Source organism: Canis lupus, chromosome 35 (genome assembly GCF_011100685.1).
Source record: "Canis lupus familiaris isolate Mischka breed German Shepherd chromosome 35, alternate assembly UU_Cfam_GSD_1.0, whole genome shotgun sequence".
NCBI lineage: Eukaryota > Metazoa > Chordata > Mammalia > Carnivora > Canidae > Canis > Canis lupus.
This window is the reverse complement of record NC_049256.1, coordinates 20,033,453-20,051,619: the sequence shown is the minus strand read 5'-3', so window position 1 is coordinate 20,051,619 and position 18,167 is coordinate 20,033,453. Positions and strand designations below refer to the sequence as shown.

General features: G+C 35.6%; 1 protein-coding gene across 8 annotated transcripts in view; it reads left to right on the top strand.

The window, feature by feature from the left end:
• The first annotated feature begins 2,636 nt into the window (after positions 1-2,636).
• Positions 2,637-18,167, top strand: part of LOC119867668 — a 108,584-nt gene continuing 93,053 nt past the window's right edge. For all 8 annotated transcript variants that reach the window (XM_038584259.1, XM_038584257.1, XM_038584255.1 and 5 more), the window contains exon 1: positions 2,637-2,739. In XM_038584259.1, the coding sequence (XP_038440187.1) occupies positions 2,684-2,739 (56 nt within the window). In that variant the 5' untranslated portion in view covers positions 2,637-2,683. The remainder of the gene's footprint in view (positions 2,740-18,167) is intronic.

The window sequence follows — 18,167 nt, the reverse complement described above, 5'->3', positions numbered from 1 at the left end:
CTATTAAAATGTCCACAGTACCCAAAGTGATTGACAGATTCAACACAATCCATATCAAAGTTCAAATGGCATTTTTTTCATAGAAATAAAACAATCTTAAAATATGTAGATCCACAAAAGACCTCAAACACTCAAGATAGAAAAAAGCTAGATGCATCACACTTCATCATTTCAAAGTACATTTAAAAATACACTCATCAAAACAGTATGGAATTGGCATAAATGCACACACACATATTAATGAAACAGAAAGACAGCCTTCAAATAAACTCATGCATATATGGTCAATAAATTTATGATAAAGTGTCAAAGAATATACCATGAGGAAAGGACCATCTATTCAACAAATGGTGTTGGAAACTGGACAGCCATGTGCAAAAGAATTGAATTAGACCTATATCACCATACACAAAAATGAACTCAAAATATATGTAGAAATTGAAACTTTAAAACTCCTTTTAGCATACAAAATCAAATGCAACAAAAGTAAAAATAAGCATGCATAACTGTATCAAACTAAAAAGCTTCTACATAGTGAATGAAATACTCAACAAAAGGAAAAGTCACACTATTGAATGAGAGAATATGTTTATAAATGATATATCTGATAAGGATTTAATATACAAAATATATAAAGTCATACACTCAATAGCAAAAAAATAAATATACCAAGCAAACCTAATAAGGCATTGGCATAGGAACTAAATAGACTTGTTCCCAAAAGTAATAAGTACTAGAGTCAGTATTAAACATCATTTTTCATCTGAGAAATGCAAATTAAAACCACAGTGAGACATGTATTTATCTGTTAAAAGAGCTGTCATCAAATAATAATAGTTGTCTATAATGTGGAAAAAGGGAACACTTCTGCATTGTGTATGGACATGTTCATTCATTCAACCATTATGGGAAACAGTATGGAGGTACTATAAAAAATTAAAAGTAGAGCTTCCATATGATCCAGGAAATCCTCTTTTGTGTACATATACTCAATGGATATTAAATCATTATTCAAAGATGTATCTGCAACCCCATGGTCATTGCAGCATTATTTACAAGAGCCAAGGCATGGAAACAGTGTGTTATTGACAGATGAATAGACAAAGGAGATGTACTATGTTGTGTCTCTATGTGTATACACACATACAAAGTAGAATATTATTCAGGTATTAAAGAAGAAAAGAAATCCTTTCATTTGTGACAACATGGTTGGACCTTGAGGTTATTATGCTAAATAAAAATGTCAGACAGAGAAACATAAATAGTGTACAATCTCACTTATATGCAGAATCTAAAGCCAAACATAGAAATAGAGAACAGATTAGTGGTTGCTAGATATAGGTGCTGAGTGGTGGGGAAATAGGTAAAGGTGGTCAAAAGATACAAACCGCTAGTTATAAGATAAACAAGTTTTGGGGATGTAGTGTTCAACATGCTGACTATAGTTAATAATAGTGTATTTTATATTTCAAAGTTAAGAGAATAGATCTTAAAAGTTTGCATCAGAAGAAAAAATGTAACTGCGAGTTATTGGATTTAACTAGACTTATTGAGGTAATCATTTTATAATATATACAAATATCAAATCATTATTAATACATTATTAAACTAATACAATGTTATATGTGAATTATATCTCAGTACAACTAGAAAAAAAATTAAGTATCTGACTCCAAGTACCCCACCCCAACAAGAACAAAAGAGCCTTAGAAGATTAGAAATAGAAAGCAGCTTCCTTTAATCAACATATACAAAAATCTGTAGTAATTGGGCTTCAAAGTTAAATGTTGAAGTCTTTCCTCTTGAAATTGAAGATAAAAAATATGTACTAGAATTCCTAGTAATTGAAATTAGGCAATAAAAAGATACAAGGGTAGGAAAAGCAGAAATAAATTTTTTATTAAATGCAAATGCCATAATTTTATAAATAGTAAACTCTGTAGTAAATACATACAGATAAATATCAGGATCAATAAATAAGCTTAGTAAGGTCATTAAATACAAGGTCTATATACAAAAGGTTTTCTATAACAAAAAAACCAGAAAGCAAACAAAAATAGCTAGACAAAAATAAGTATATATTATAAGATTATATTTATATAAAGTTCAAGAAACAGAAAAACCCAAAGTATATTATTAAAAGTCATGGTAGTTACTTTTAAGAAACAGAGAAGAGGCATTAGAAGTCCTTCTAACATGCTGGCAATACTCTACTTCCTGATCTAGATGGAGGTTACACAAATGTTCACTTTGTGATGGTTGAGCTATATGTTTACAACGTTTTGTCCACTTATGTTCATGCATGTTAAAACTTAAAATAATAAAATTAAAAAGCCAGATACATCAGTTTATTAAGCGATGGTTTCTATAAACATAATTTATAATATTACATATATATATATATACATAGTTTTTGCTTCAGAAACATTCAATTATTGGAATGCAATATAAGAAAATAAACAAACATTAATTTATCACCATATAATTCTACTACCAAATTATGTTGAAAACATAAGGCTACAACAATACAAAAACGAACAAGCCTAACATGGACACAGAAGAAGAGAGTGCCAGGAATGATGTCACAAAGATGGCAATGTAGACTGTTTATGACATCATTTCCTCTCAAAAGAACAACTAACAACTACTCATGGACAAGACATCAGTGAGAGAATCCTAGAGCATGAGAGTGAGGCTGAAGCAACCCCTCCACCACGAAGACCTAATAACAATAGAAGGGTAAGAGGAATGGTTACAAGCCGACTGCATTGACTCTCCAAGATGCCAGTAGCTAAGGGATCTTCCTGGAATCCATAGTTCCCCTGGTGGGAAAAGAGAATCCAATGTAAAAACATTCCCCAAGTATTGTAGGTCATTTCATGGGAGCCCCTATTCCAGTTTGCCCCGTGGGAATAACAGAGGAATCTGCCAGGCTCAGCCACTGGGAATCCCTGATGGAGGAGACAGGAGGGTCTTGCAAACACTGCCACTCAGATCTTGGCAAACTGAGTCCGTACCTACAGAGCCCAGTAGTAGTCCCAACTTGTGTCTTTTCTCACCTAAAGAACTAAATCAGTGGAACAGTCTGACCAGGAAACTCATGGGGTACAGCCTCCTGCAGATCCTCAGAGAGTTTTACTAGTTCTAGAGCATGGTGTACCCATGTCAGTGCAGAAGAGCTAGTCATGGGTATAACCACTGGGGAGTAAGCATGACTCCTCCTTCTCTGCCCCTGAAGATCTTTTTTAGAAATTTGGGAGTTGCCTCAAGTGGGTCCTCCCAGGTTCACCCAGGCAGGGAGAACTAAGTCATAGCCCCATTTGCTACAGAGCATTGCCCCAGTTCCATCTGACATGAAGGGCTGGCATATACCCCCAGAAGCTTTTAAGTTAACAATGTTTGAACTGAAAGGATGGTGGGCAGAACTGACTGTCCTCAGAGAAAATTTAGTTCTTGGCATAGAGGGTTTCCCTTTTATGTTCAGGCAGTGGCATTAATTAATAGCCTCACCCACTGTGGAACATGGCTCCCAGCCCCATCTGACAGGAAAGGCCAATGAAAACACCTGGAAACTGGTACATAACCCAGAAATGCTTAAACCAGGCAAGAGTCATGTGGGCAGATCTGATCATCCCCAGAGCCAAGCCAGTGACCGTGCTCAGCCAGTGGCATGGGTCAGCTTAAATCAAGACCCCAAACAAGGAGCCTTAGTGTCCTCAGAAGCTGCTTCTCCTGCTGTAATTAGGCAGGAAAACTAATCCATAGCTCCACTTATGCTGAATACAGAATTTAACTCACCACCAGGGACCTTACAGAATACATGGGAAGCTGCATCACCTATCAAACAGTCATGCTTAGAGTGGAACTTAGAAAGTATAGTCCATGGTTTTCCCTGTCTGTAGAGCTAAAACAATGGCCTCACCTGACTAGGACATTCAGTAAACAGTCTTGCCTGTCTTGGGTTCCCAAACAATAAGCCATGCAGCCCCTAGAACCTGATGTGCTGCCCTATTAGGGCATGGAAGTTAATTTATAGTCTGACTTACTGCTGAGTGTAATATCAGTCCTGATCATATGGAAAACTTGAGAAAATCCAGGAAAGTTTGAAGCCCATTCCTGAGCCTCACTTGAGCAGGAGCAAAGCTTGTAGTTTTATACAATTGTTCTCAGAGAGGGGCATACCTCCCCACCTCTCCATCCCTAGCCTCAGAGATCAAACAATTTTTCTTGTATGAAAATATACCTTAATAGTAGGCCCCAACTGTACAAGGATGGCATATCCAGAAACCCAAACAGAGGTGACTGGTGAAGAACTATCTCTGTGAAAACAAATCTGAAAATTCTGAAAGAGGAGACCACTTACTCAAATGCATAGTTATAATTGTGAGGAATCAAGGATCATGAAAAATCAAGTAAGTATGATAACACTAAAGGAAACTAATAAAATTCTAATAACTGACCCCCAAAATGTGGATATTTAAGAACAAAGAATTCAGAATAATCCTCTATTTAAATAATTCACATGAATTACAAGAACACACAGATAACTAAATGAATTTAGGGAAAAATGCATGAACAAATCAAGAAGTTTAAGAAAAAACAGGAACCATAAAAAAACATACCGAGCCATCCTAGAGCTTAAAAAAATACAATAACTGAACTAAAAAACTTAATAAGGGACTCAAAAGCTGACTTGATAGAAGAATCAGCAATCTAGAAGACAGGACACTTGATTGGAATTGGTCAGAGGAGCAAAAAGGAAAAAAAAAAAAAGAATGAACAAGAGTGAAGAAAGCCTGTGGAACTTATGGGGCAGAAGAGCAATCTGGAAGACAGGACACTTGATTGACACTGGTCAGAGGAGCAAAAAAGAAAAAAGAAGAATGAACAAGAATGAAAGCCTGTGGGACTTATGGGACAGAATGAAAAGAACATTATTTGCATTACAGGAATTCCAAAAAAATGAGAGAGAGGGAAAGATAGTATATTTAAATCAATAATGGCTGAAATGTACCTGGGGAGAGAAATGGACATTCAGATCCAAGAGGCCCAAAGTAACTTTATAGATTGAACCAGAATGGGCGTATAGATAGCATTATTATCTATAATAATAATAATAGTTGTGAAAAATCAATGACAAAGAATTGTGAAAGTAGCAAGATAAAAGACGTAAGTTAAATACAAAGAACCCCTCATAATTAACAGTGGATATCTCAATAGAAACTTTTCAATCTAGAAGAGAATGGGATAAGATATTCAAAATATTGAAAAAAAAATCAACCAAGAATACTCTACCCAAGGAAGCTGTCCTTCAGAAATGAAAAAGAGATTGAGATTTTCCTGAATAAACAAAAGCTGAGGGAATTCATTACCATGAGGCATGTTTTATAAGACATGCTAAAAACAGTTATTTGAGTGGAAATAAAGACATCAATTAACAACGTAAAAACATAAGATGACAGTGCAAACCTCCCTGGTAACAGCAAATGTGTAAAGTTAAATTCTGTAATATGTTAATGGTTGTGCATATTTCAATTACAACTCTAGTTTTAAAAGCAAAGGTAGGAAAAATAATCATAACTATAATAATCTGTGCTAGTTATACAGTATAAAATATATTACATGTAAATTATAACATCAAAAATCTAAAATGTGAGAGTAGGAGATAGCATAAGAATTCCATTGAAATTGTGGTTTCACTCTGTTTAAATAGAATGTTATAATTTCAACATATCTTCTGTAAGTTTCATGTTAGCTCAGGACAAAATCTGTAGTTATTCCACAGATTTTGTATCTGTATGCTACAAAAATCAAAGCATATTTATAGCATATCAAAACACACAAAAGACACAGCAGGACAAGAAACAAAGAATAGTGGATCTACAAAACTGAAAGCAATAAAAATGGCAATATGGAGTCTTTACATATCAATAATTACTTTAAATGTAAATAGATTAAATTCTCCAATCAAAAAACATAGAATGGCTCAATGGATTGAAAAAGCCAAGATTCCTATTGACTGAGAGTGAAGGGATCAAAAAAATATTTCAAGCAAACCACCACCCAAACTCAACAAAAGGTAACTGTGTCACACAAAAGAGACTTTAAACTAAAATGATAAAAAAGTGACAAAAAGATAAAAACATAATGTTAAAGAAATCAAGAAGATATAACTTTAAATATCTATGCAATTTTTCTATAAGTCTGAATTTATTTCAAAATTAAAATAAAAAAGATATTGCTTAGGCTATATAAAGAGAATCCATTAGTGAGATGACAAAAGAAATGTATGGAGCCCATGTACCAGGCAGTATCGACATTCAAGAAAGCAATTCTGGTAACTCAGTAGTGGTGGCAATAGAGATAATGTAGATAATGTAGATAGAATTAAGCTGTATTTAGGATATACAACAAACAGGATTTAATGAGAATATAGGGCTTACAGATGATTATGCCATTCACTGAAATAAATGAGTAGAGATATCTAGGCTAACAGGAAGTGATGAGTTTCATTTGTACAACATATATGAGGTGCCTTTGGAAGGTCCATAAGGAAAGTTAGGTTAGGCAGTGAAGATTTGCAGTTTTAGAGCTCAAGGAAGAGATTAGGACTGAAGATAAACTAAAACAATGAGTATGGGTGAGGTCTTCTAAAAAGGCAAGTGGAAGAGAAAAGCCCAACATATAAAGGTTGGGTGGAAAGGAAAACAAATATATTTGCATTTGAGATGAAACAGAGATGCAGCCACAAGCATACACAGACTAAAAACCATTATATGCAATTTCATGAGAGATTTGAAAATGTAGAGAAAATAGATAATTTTCTAGCAAAATTAAAATTACCAATTATAACTTAGGTTGACCATAACAACAGAACTGTAAAGCCCACTAAGAATCTACTTTCTATTGCAAAAAGGAGCAATGCCTAAGATATTTTTCATAATCAAGTTCTTTCTAACTCCAGAACCAGAAAACTTCTGTTTCTAAGGTCTTAACCTTGGGAACACACTTTATTTGGGGGAAAATGAAAAACTAGGAAATAATGATCACAGAATTAAGAGGAGAACATAAAACATTAATGGTATGGTAACCAACAGAGTCAGGGGAGGACTGACTTATGGCATAGTTTCTGCATTAGTATTCATAGTAAACATTCCCTGCTTGATACTCAGTGATAGTAGTTTTCGATATTTCTAACACTGGATCAAGTCAGAACATGAGGACTGGGACCCTCACACTTATGGCTACTTAATGTGGAACATCTGCAAGGCATTATAGAGAAATGTTGTAGTATATAGATGCAGGACCAGTTATAGTCTTATTTTCTAAGAATCTGCCATAAAAGATTTGGGCCCAAGTGTCTTCAAAAAGTTGAGCTTGTGCTTGGAATAGGGCTAATTCCTCCGTCTCTAATTTGCAAAGCCCTTTGAAGTAAAAATGGTGTCACTGTAAAAGGCAATCTAGTTTAAACTCTCATGGGATTTAGACCTGTGAACCCTGGAAACAGACTCAGTAACAAGTAATAAGAGTTATAACAAAAAAGATTCATTGAGTAAAAGAAGGCTATGAGATATTCAGGCTATGCAGTGGCTGGGATCAATGAGACTGGACAGAGACCATGGGTGACTGTGTGGGACTTTAGACCTGATTTGGAGAGCTATGACAGTCTTCTTTTGCTGATCTTTGCTCTTGGCCACTCTGAAAGCAGAGTTCAGTTTCTGATACTAGATCTTGGGGTGGGGGTGGGAGTTGGACACACAAATGGGTTCTGAAGCTCTTACTTGGTACATAATTTTCTCACTATATTATTCTGGACCAGGACATGAAATTGAAAAAATACTTTAAGTTTAAATGGTGATCAAGAGTGACATCAGCATCATGGTGGTGTAAGATGTTCTTTCTTTTGGTGCACCATTTTAAACAATGAGACATCTATCTGTAAACAAGCATATTTATGCATGTTGTAGGATCTAGCATCATATGCCAAGGGACCTGAGAATAGTCTTACCTACATATAAATCTGGTAACAAGTAGACAGACCTTGGCACCAGCTGTAGATCAAACAGAGCAAGCTAACCAGCTCTAGTCCCCTTTGGCATGTTGGGGAAAGACCTGGAGTGTGCTGACCTGGGCAGATACCTACAAACAAGACAGAATTTATAGAAGTGTGGCCTTCCTAAGATTATATATGTACCCCCATGTGTTTTCTATCTGTGTGTATTCATATTTATATTTATATTTATTTTTATTTATATCTGTATCTATGAATGAGTTTGGATATAGTAGAAATGGTAAGAGGATTTTCCCTGTACTGCCACCTCCATCAAGTGAACATTGCACGAGGCTGACCTATCAGAGGTGATCTCTCCCACAGGGAAAAGGAGAGAACTAAATGAGTACCTAGCTACCTAGTTGTGTGACCCATGTTGGAAAAACCGATCTCTCTCTAGCAGCACCCAGAACACTAAGGTGGAACCTCTATGACTGAGTAGGGGTGGGTAGAAGTTTGGGAAAGATTAGAATATCAAAGGATATTTTAAAAGGTACAGTTCCTGTTGATTGCAGTTAGGACTTCAGCACAGACTACACTCATGGGCCTCTGGGAGTACCACACCCAAGGAACTCCCCAGTGAGTTCACAGGAACTCCCGATGGCCCAAGAGCTAAACCCATACCTCCATGGCCAATTTCTTGTGTGCACCACCCACTGCAGTGGGAGCAAGTCTGGTGTACTGAATGCTGTCAGAAAGACACAATATCCATGGATAATAGAGAAATCACAAACTTTAGCCATATCACTCCCTTCTAGAAAACCAAGAAGGTTGAGAAAATTCAAGATATACAATATCAATTAGAAGTATATTCAATCTGAAAGCATCTAGTAAAGATTTAAAAGGTGTCTAGTACTTCAAATGTAAATGCAGCAACAGAAAACTATGAAAAACAGTAAAAAAAGAAATCAATAAAATCAAGGAAACTTGTCATTACCAAAAGATAGCAATAATTAAATGATCAAGTTCAGGGACATGGAATTATGTGATTTAGTTGATAAGGAAATCAGAATGCTTTTGTGAAAATTCAATGAACTACAAGGAAACTCAGGCAGACAATTCACTGAAATCAGAAAAAATGAATAAAATGATGTATTTGTCAAAGAGATATATTTGTTAAAAAGAACCAAACAAATTCTGGAGCTAAAGAATTTAATGAATGAAATATAAAATTCAATAGATAGAATCTGCAGCAGACTAGAGCAAATGAAAGATAAAATAAGTGAGTCAGAAAATAAGACGTTTGAAGTAACCCAAAGGAGAACAAATAAAAAGAATGAGAAAGAATGGAAAAAACCATCTCTGTAATCTACAGATTCCAATAGAAGAACAAATACTAGAAAAAAAGGAGATTTCAGAAGAAATAGGAAGGTAAATTATTTAGAAAAAATAACTGACAACTTTTTCCAAGCTCACAGAGGAACTTGGACAACTACTGCTGCTGCCCTGAAATTTGCCCTCCATCCCACATCAAGGCTCTGGCTCATCTGATTAGAGTGGGGGGTGATAATGATGCCTTAAGCTCCATCCTGTGCCAGAGTTGTCCCTTGGGTCCCAGTTCACAGCACTGAATATACTTCCAGGGCTTTGCCCTGCTATTCTCTTCCCAGTATTCCAGGTTCCATCACATCACTGTGATGATGATCATTGGATCATTGGATGTCATTGGAGTCATGCTGCTATTTTGTGACTGTCTCCTGGGATCAGAAATGAGACTTTGACCCCAAATCCCAGGCTGTGCTATTGTACTGTGCCTTCTAAGCTGAACTCCACTGTACTTTGTCCTCCCAGGGCCCAGGCCTTTGCTCTATCTTTCCTTCCCCTTGCCAGAGTCACTGGGTATCAGTAGTGAGCTGCTGATATCCAAGTATTGGTACCATTGGGATATCTAAACACTAGACACCAGTACCACAACTTCAGCAAAAGACTTGTGCTCCAGGACCCAGGTGCTATGGTAGTTCCATGTGTGCCAGATTCTAGAATCCTGGCTCCAATACTGTTGTGAGCCCTCTCAATGCCAGCACACTACACACCAGGTACCATGAAAGATCTGCCTGGCTAGAAATTCTGTCCACAGGGGCAGAAAAAAAAAAAAAAAAGGAACAGAAAGTATACAGCCATTGTTACTCTGAAGATCTCAATAGCTCTACCTGCTACTACCATCTACAGATCCTCTGTAGTCGTAAATACAGAAAAGCTTTACATTCAGACAAACATCAACCTCAGCTGATAGAGTGGAATGGAGAATCTGCCACTGTGCCTTCTCAGGAACTAAAGACATGAAAGTGGTGCTCTTATGGCCATTGCTAGGTGAAAGTCTTTACTCACTGCAGCCAGGCTAAAGATACTGGGTTGGGATCCCTGGGTGGCGCAGCGGTTTAGTGCCTGCCTTTGGCCCAGGGCGCGATCCTGGAGACCCGGGATCGAATCCCACGTCAGGCTCCCGGTGCATGGAGCCTGCTTCTCCCTCTGCCTGTGTCTCTGCCTCTCTCTCTCTCTCTCTCTTTCTGTGTGTGACTATCATAAATAAATAAATAAAATTAAAAAGAAAAGATACTGAGAGAGGTGAATGCACCCTTAGATGTGCAGACATCAAATACAAAGCCATTAGAAAAGAAAAAGTCAAGGAAACATGATATGAGCAAAGAAACAAAATAATATTCCAGTAAATGATCCCAAAGAAATAGAGATTTTATATTATGAGAGTCCCAGAAATAGAAATGAGGAAGAAAGGGAAGGAAAATTCATTCAAAGAAAGAACAGCTGGAATTTTCCCAAATCTTAGAAGGGATATGGCCATCTAGGTACAGGAAGCTAAAAGATCCTCAGATTCAACCCAAGAGATCTTCACGGAGACACATTATAATCAAGTTCTCAGAAATCAAAAGACAAAGAAGTTTGAAAGGAGCAAAATAAAAAAATATTTTATACAAGAGAATCCCAATAAGGCTATAAAGCAGATTTCTCAGCAAATACCTTGAAGGACAGGAGAGAGTAGTATAATATATTCAAAATGAACAAATTTTTTAGAAAAGTCAACAAAGTATATTTTACCTAGCAAAGTAGTCATTCAGAAATGACAGAAAAATAAAGACCTTCCCAGATAAACAAAAGTTGAGGAAATTTATTACCACTAGACCTGCACCATGAGGATTGTTAAAGGGAAATCTTCAAGCAAATACAAAAGTATAATAATCAGTAAAGTGAAAATATATAGAAGTGTAAAATTCACTGGTAAAGGCAAATATGTAGTCAAGTTCAAAATAGTTTAATACTGTCATTGGCAGCATTTAAATCAATCTGAAATCAAAATAGAAGGTTGAGACAAAAATGTCGAAAATAAGTATAAGAGCTACTATATTATTAGTTAATGGGCACACAATATGAAAATGTAAATTCAGAAATCACCATGTTGTGGGAAGGTTAAAAGTAATGTATAGAAATCACTTATGCAATAGAAAGTGTTATTAGTTTAAAATAGAAGTTATATCTATAAGACATATTATAAAAGCCTCATGATAACCACAGAGCAAAAATCTATAATATGTACAGAAACAACAGAAAGAACCAAGGCATACCACTACAATAAATATCATCAATTCACAAAGAAAGGTAGCAAGAATAGAAGGAAATAAGAAACTACAAGATATAAGAAAACAGTAAAATGGTAATAGTAAATTCTTAACATAAGTACTTTAAATGTAAATGTTTTAATTCTATAATTAAATTCAGACACCGAGTGGCTGAATGAATGAAAAAGAAACAAAATACAACTATATGCTGCCTACAAGAGATTCTTTTAAGTTTAAAGACACTCACGGGCTGAAAGTTAAGGGATTAAAAAAAGATATTTCAGCCATATGGAAACCAAAAGAACACAGGGGTAGCTCTACTCATATCAGACAAAATAGACTTTAAGTCAAAATGTATGACAAGAAAGAAAGTCATTACATATTGATAAAGGGATCAATTCATCAGGAAGATAAAATGATTCTAAACATATAAGCACCTAAATATATTTAAAAATTGTTAACAGATGTGAAGCAAAAAATAGCAATGCAATAATAGCAAGGGATTTCAACACACTACTTCCAAGAATGGATATTATTCAGGTAGAAAATCAATAAGGAAATAATGGAGTTGGATGACATTTTAGACTAAATAGACCTAAGAGATATGTATGTGCCCATATTTCTACCCAATAGCAACAGTATCCATTCTCAAGCACACAGGGACATCCTCCAGTACAGTTTACATGATGGGTCATGAAATATGTCCTAGCAAATGTAAGAAGGTTGAAATCACACCAAGTATCTTTTTCAGACCACAATGCAATGAAATGAGAAATCAATAACAGGAGGAAAATGGGTCCCTGCACAATATCACTTTCTCTTAGAAAGAGCACAGAAGAAGAATTTTGCAAAGCACCAGGCCTATACATAAGGGTATTTGTTTACTAATTTTAGGGCATGTGCTGGATGGGCAGGGATCTGTAGGAAATTTCTCTGGGAACAGAATAACTGTTTGGTGGAATTTTTATTGCTCTTCATCCTGCATAGGTGCCCTGATGCTAGTAGGAGCCAATTCTGATGCTTTTCATCTAACTTGTTAGCACCACTCACTCTGCCCTGGCATTCTCCTGTGGACCAACCTTGTTCACCCACCTGCCCTAGCAGAAACTCCTCCAACACAGCTCCTGCCTTGCCACACATGGTGAATAGCATTGATAGGGACTGGTGCCCTTTTAAATTCACTCCTGCTATAGTTAGGAGGGGACCAATCCTGCCCACCAGCATGTTTATAATAATCACAGCTGAGTCTTGAAGCCAGCCGTACTGGGAGGATGACAATCCCAGCCAGAAGCACTCCCACAGAAGGTACAGCTGAGCCTCTCATCTAGATGTGCCAGAGGCAAGCCCACACACCAGCATGCACACAGTAGTTGTGGCCAGGCATTTCAGTCAGCTGGGCCAGGGTCCAGCCCCACCCAACTGTGTGCCAGCAGCAGTTATGGCCCAGTTACAAAAGGAAGGTGCATGCAGCCCATGCAGGAGACACCCATAGAGGCTGACCCTGGTGACCATCAGGGATTACACTATTGGACCCAACAGGACACCTTCTATGTAAAGCCATACCCTTCAAGAATAGGAGATCTATCTAGTAAATAAAAATAGTCAGACAACAAGGGAGAGAAATATTTTCCAAATGAAATAAGGTTAAACTCCAGAAAAAAACTAAACAAAATGGACAAAAGCATTCTATGTGGTAATAAGTTCAAAGTACTGATAAAGATATCCAGCAGTCTTGAGAGAAGAGTGAATAAGCTCAATGAAAACTTCAAAGATATGGAAAATATTTTTTAAAATTCAGAGCTAATGAATACAATAATTGAAATAAAAAATACACAAGAGGGAATCAACAGATTAGATGACGTGGAAGAAATGTGATCTGGAGGACAGGGTAGTGTACATCATCAAGCTGACAAAAGAAAAGAGAATTTTTAAAAATGAGGATATGTTAAGAGACCTCTGAGACAATATCAACTATATTAATATTCACATTTTAGGTTACCCCAAAGGAAAACAGACACAGGGGCAGAAAACTTATTTGAAGAAATAATAGTTGAAAATTTCTCTAACCTGGGGAGGGAAACAGAACATTTAAGTCTAGGAAGCTCAGAAACACACAAAAAAGGATGCACCCAGAGATCTTCATCCAAGACACATAATAACTAAAATGTCAAAAATTAAAAATAAAGAAAATCTTAAAAGCAGCAAAAGAATCCATCAATAGATAAATGGATAAAGAATATGTAGGGTATATATACAATATACACACACATTTTATATCTAAAATGGAATATTATTCAGCCATAATAGAAAATAAAAGATTGCCTTTTGTGACAACATATTTTAACCTTCAGGGGTTTTTGCTAAGTGAAATAAGTCAGGGAAAGACATATATCATATGATTTCACTTATATGTGAAAAAGAAAACAAGAACCAATGAACAAAAAGCAAAAGCTGAACCATAAATACAGAGAACGATGTTTGCCAGAGAGTGGGGGGTGGTAGAGGGATGGGGAAAATTAGAGAAGGGGAGTGAGAGATTCAGGCTTCTAGCCATGAAATGAATAATTTATGAGATAAATGGTATTGCATAGGGAATAGAGTCACTGGTACTGTAATAGTATTGTATGATGAAATGTGGTAACTAGTGAGCACAGCATAATGTAACAGCAACAAAAAAGCAGCAAGAGAAAAGTAAATTGTTATATACAAGGGAAATTCATAAAGTTATCAGCTGATTTTTCAGCAGAATTTTTCTAGGCCAGAAGGGAGTGGCCTAATATATTCAAAGTGCTGAAAGGAAAACACCTATGACTAAGAATATGGACTTGGCAAGTTTATGATTCAGATTGGAGAGATAGAACTTCCCAGACAATCAAAGTTAAAGAAGTTCATCACCACTAAACTGGCTTTACAAGAATGTTAAAAGACTTCTTTAGGGGCACCTGGGTGGCTCAGTTAGTTAAGCATCTGACTCAATTTCAGCTCAGGTCATAATCTCAGAATTGTGAGATGGAGCCCTCTATTGGGCTCCATACTAGGTGAGGACTCTGCTTGAGATTCTGTCCTTCTCCCTTTTCTCCTCACCCTGCTCACATGCTCTCTCTCTAAAATAAATAAATAAATCTTAAGGAAAGACTTCTTTAAGCAGAAGATAAAGATAAAGTCATAGTAAAAGAAAATTATTTTTTAAAAAAAATCATTGGTAGAAGCAAATATATAGTAATGGTAGTAGATCAGGGTCTCCTGGGTGGCTCAGTGGTTGAGTATCTGCTTTTGGCTCAGATTGGGATCCCAGAGTCCTGGGATTGAGTGTCATATCAGGCTCCTCATAGGGAGTCTGCTTTTCTGTCTGCCTATGTCTCTGTCTCTCTCTCTGTGTCTCTCATGAATAAATAAAATCTTTTTAAAAATGGTAGTAGATCAATCGTTTATAAAGCAAATTTGAAGGCTAGATGACAAAAGTAGTAAAATCAATTTATTTAAAGTAATTATATTTACAATAATAATAGGGGGATATGTGAAATAAAAATGTAAAATAAAATATCAAATACATAAAATACACTGGAGGAAGTAAAAATATAGTGCTTTTAGAATGGGTTTGAACTTACAGACCATCAACTTAATATAGACTGCTATATATATAGGGTGTTATATAAGAGCTTCATGGTAATTAGAAATAAAAAGTCTACAATAGATATGTAATAAATTTTAAAAAGCATAGCACTGAAGGAGGTCATGAAATTAAATGGAGGGAGCAAGAGGAGAAGAATAAAAAGCTACAAAACAACCAAAAAGTAATTAACTAGAAGTCAGTAAGTACATATCTACTAATAATTACTTTATTTTTTAATTTTTTTTAAATTTTTATTATTTATGATAGTCACAGAGAGAGAGAGAGAGGCGCAGAGACACAGGCAGAGGGAGAAGCAGGCTCCATGCACCGGGAGCCCGATGTGGGATTCGATCCCGGGTCTCCAGGATTGCGCCCTGGGCCAAAGGCAGGCGCCAAACCGCTGCGCCACCCAGGGATCCCCTAATTACTTTATTTTTTAAAAAAGATTTAAATATTCATGAGAGAGAGAGAGAGAGAGAGGCTGAGACACAGGCAGAGGGAGAAGCAGGCTCCATGCAGGGAGTCCAACGTGGGACTCAATCTTGGGTCTCCAGGATAATACCCTGGGTAGAAGCTGGTGCTAAACAGCTGAGCCACCCAGGCTGCTCCTAATAATTACTTTAAATGTAAATACTCTAATCAAAAGCCATGGCAGGCCTGAATAGATAAACATAAAAGACCCATCTATATACTGGGATTATTTTAGAACTAAAGATACAGATTGAAAATAAAGGAATGGAAAAAATATTCCATATAAATGGGAATTAAAAAAAAAGCTGGGGGCAGCCCAGGTGGCTGTACAAGGCTGTCATAGCCTAATTTTATCAATGGATAGATCATTCAGAAAGATAAATAAGGAAACTGCAGTTTTGATCAGATGGATCTAACAGATTAGATACATCTAAACACATTAGATCAGATGGATTTAACAAGTGTATATAGAACATTCCATCCAAAACCAGCAGAATACACATTCTTTTCAAGTGCACATGGAGAGCTCTTCAATATAAATTACATGTTGGGGCCATAAAATAAGTCTCAATAAACTTAAGAAAACTGAAATCATATTAAGCATTATTTTTTACTACAGTATAAAACTAGAAATCAATCACACACAAAAAACTGGCAATGGTACAAACACATGGAGGCTAAACTCATATACAATGAATTGGTGAAGAAAGAAATTGAAGAGGAAGTAAAAAAATACCTTAAAGCAAATAAAAATGGACACAGAGCAGGATGCTGGATTCATTACGAAAGTAGGAGAGAGAGAAGTCAATTAAATCAGAAAGAAGAAAAGTTATAACCAAGACTAAAGAAATATAACAGGTTATAAAAGACTACACAATAAATTATATACCAAAAAAATAAATAAACCTTATACCAACCAATCAGACAACCTAAAAGAAATTTATAAATTCCTAGAAATATATAATATTCCAAGAGTCAATTGGGAAGAAATAAAAAATATGAACAGATTAATCACCAGAATAAAGTTTAATTATTAATAAAAAACACATATATAAGTCAATGCCAGATGACTTTATAGGTGAATTCTATTAAATACTTAAAAAAGAGTTAAAATCCATCATTCTCAAACTATTTCAAAAATGAAGGAATGCTTCCAAATTCATTTACTATACCATCATCACCCTGATACTGAAAGCATGCAAGGACACTACAAAAAAAAAATTAAAAAGCAATTCCCCTGAGGAACAGAGATGAAAATATCCACAATAAAAAATTAGCAATTTGAATTCAACAATACAGTAAAACAATCATGTACCACAATCAAATGGGATTTATAGCAATGATGCAAGGATGGTTCAATATCTGCAAATCAATCAAATGATATACCGCATTAACAAACTGAAAGATTAACACTATATAATCATCTCAATGAATGTAGAAAAACATTTGACAAATTTAATGCCCATACATGATAAAAAATTCTTAACAAAGTGTATATAGAGGAAAAATATCTCCAAACAATAAAGGGATATATGACAAACCCACAGAGCTAGCTAGCATCATATCACTGGTAAGAAGCTTTTCTTCCAAGATAGGAACAAGACAATGATGTCTACAGTCACCACTTTAATATAGTACTGAAGTCATACCTGCAACAGTCAGATAAGAAATAAAATGCACCATAATTGCTAAGGAAGAAGTAAAACTGTCACTATTTTTAGGTCAAATGATGCTATACATAGAAAATCCTAAAGTCTTTACCAAAAAACTATCAGAACTATTAAATTTAGTAATATTGGAGAATGCAAAATATATAGAAATCTGTTATATATACTAACTATGAATGTTAGGTACTGACATTAATTCTCCCATTTATAATTGCATCAAAAATACCTAGGAATAAATTTAATTAAGGAAATGAAAGACTTGTAGAATGAATACAATAAGATACTGACTAGAAATTTAAAAATGACATAGATGATGGGGTTTCTTAGTGGCTAAGTTGGTTAAGTGGACTTTGGTTCAAGTCATGATCCCATGATCCTGAGATTGAAACCCACATTGGACTCCTTGCTCAGCAGGGAGACTATTTCTCCCTCTACCACTCCCCCTGCTTGTACATGCTCTCTGTCTTTCTCTTCCTCTCAAATAAATAAATAAATAAATAAATAAAATCTTTTAAAAATGACACAAATGAAGAGATATACTGTGCTTCTTGGATTGGAAGGATTAATACTGCTAAAATGTCCATACTACCAGAAGCAATCTACAGATTCAATGCAATCCCTATTATTTTTCACAGAACTAGAATACTAATAAAATTTGTATGAAACCAAAAATAGCCCAGATAACTAAAATATTCTGAGGAGTTAATTTGATGGTATCACCCTTTTGAGTTCAACTTAAACTAAAAGTGATACCAATCAAAATAATACGGTACTGGCACAAAAATACACACATA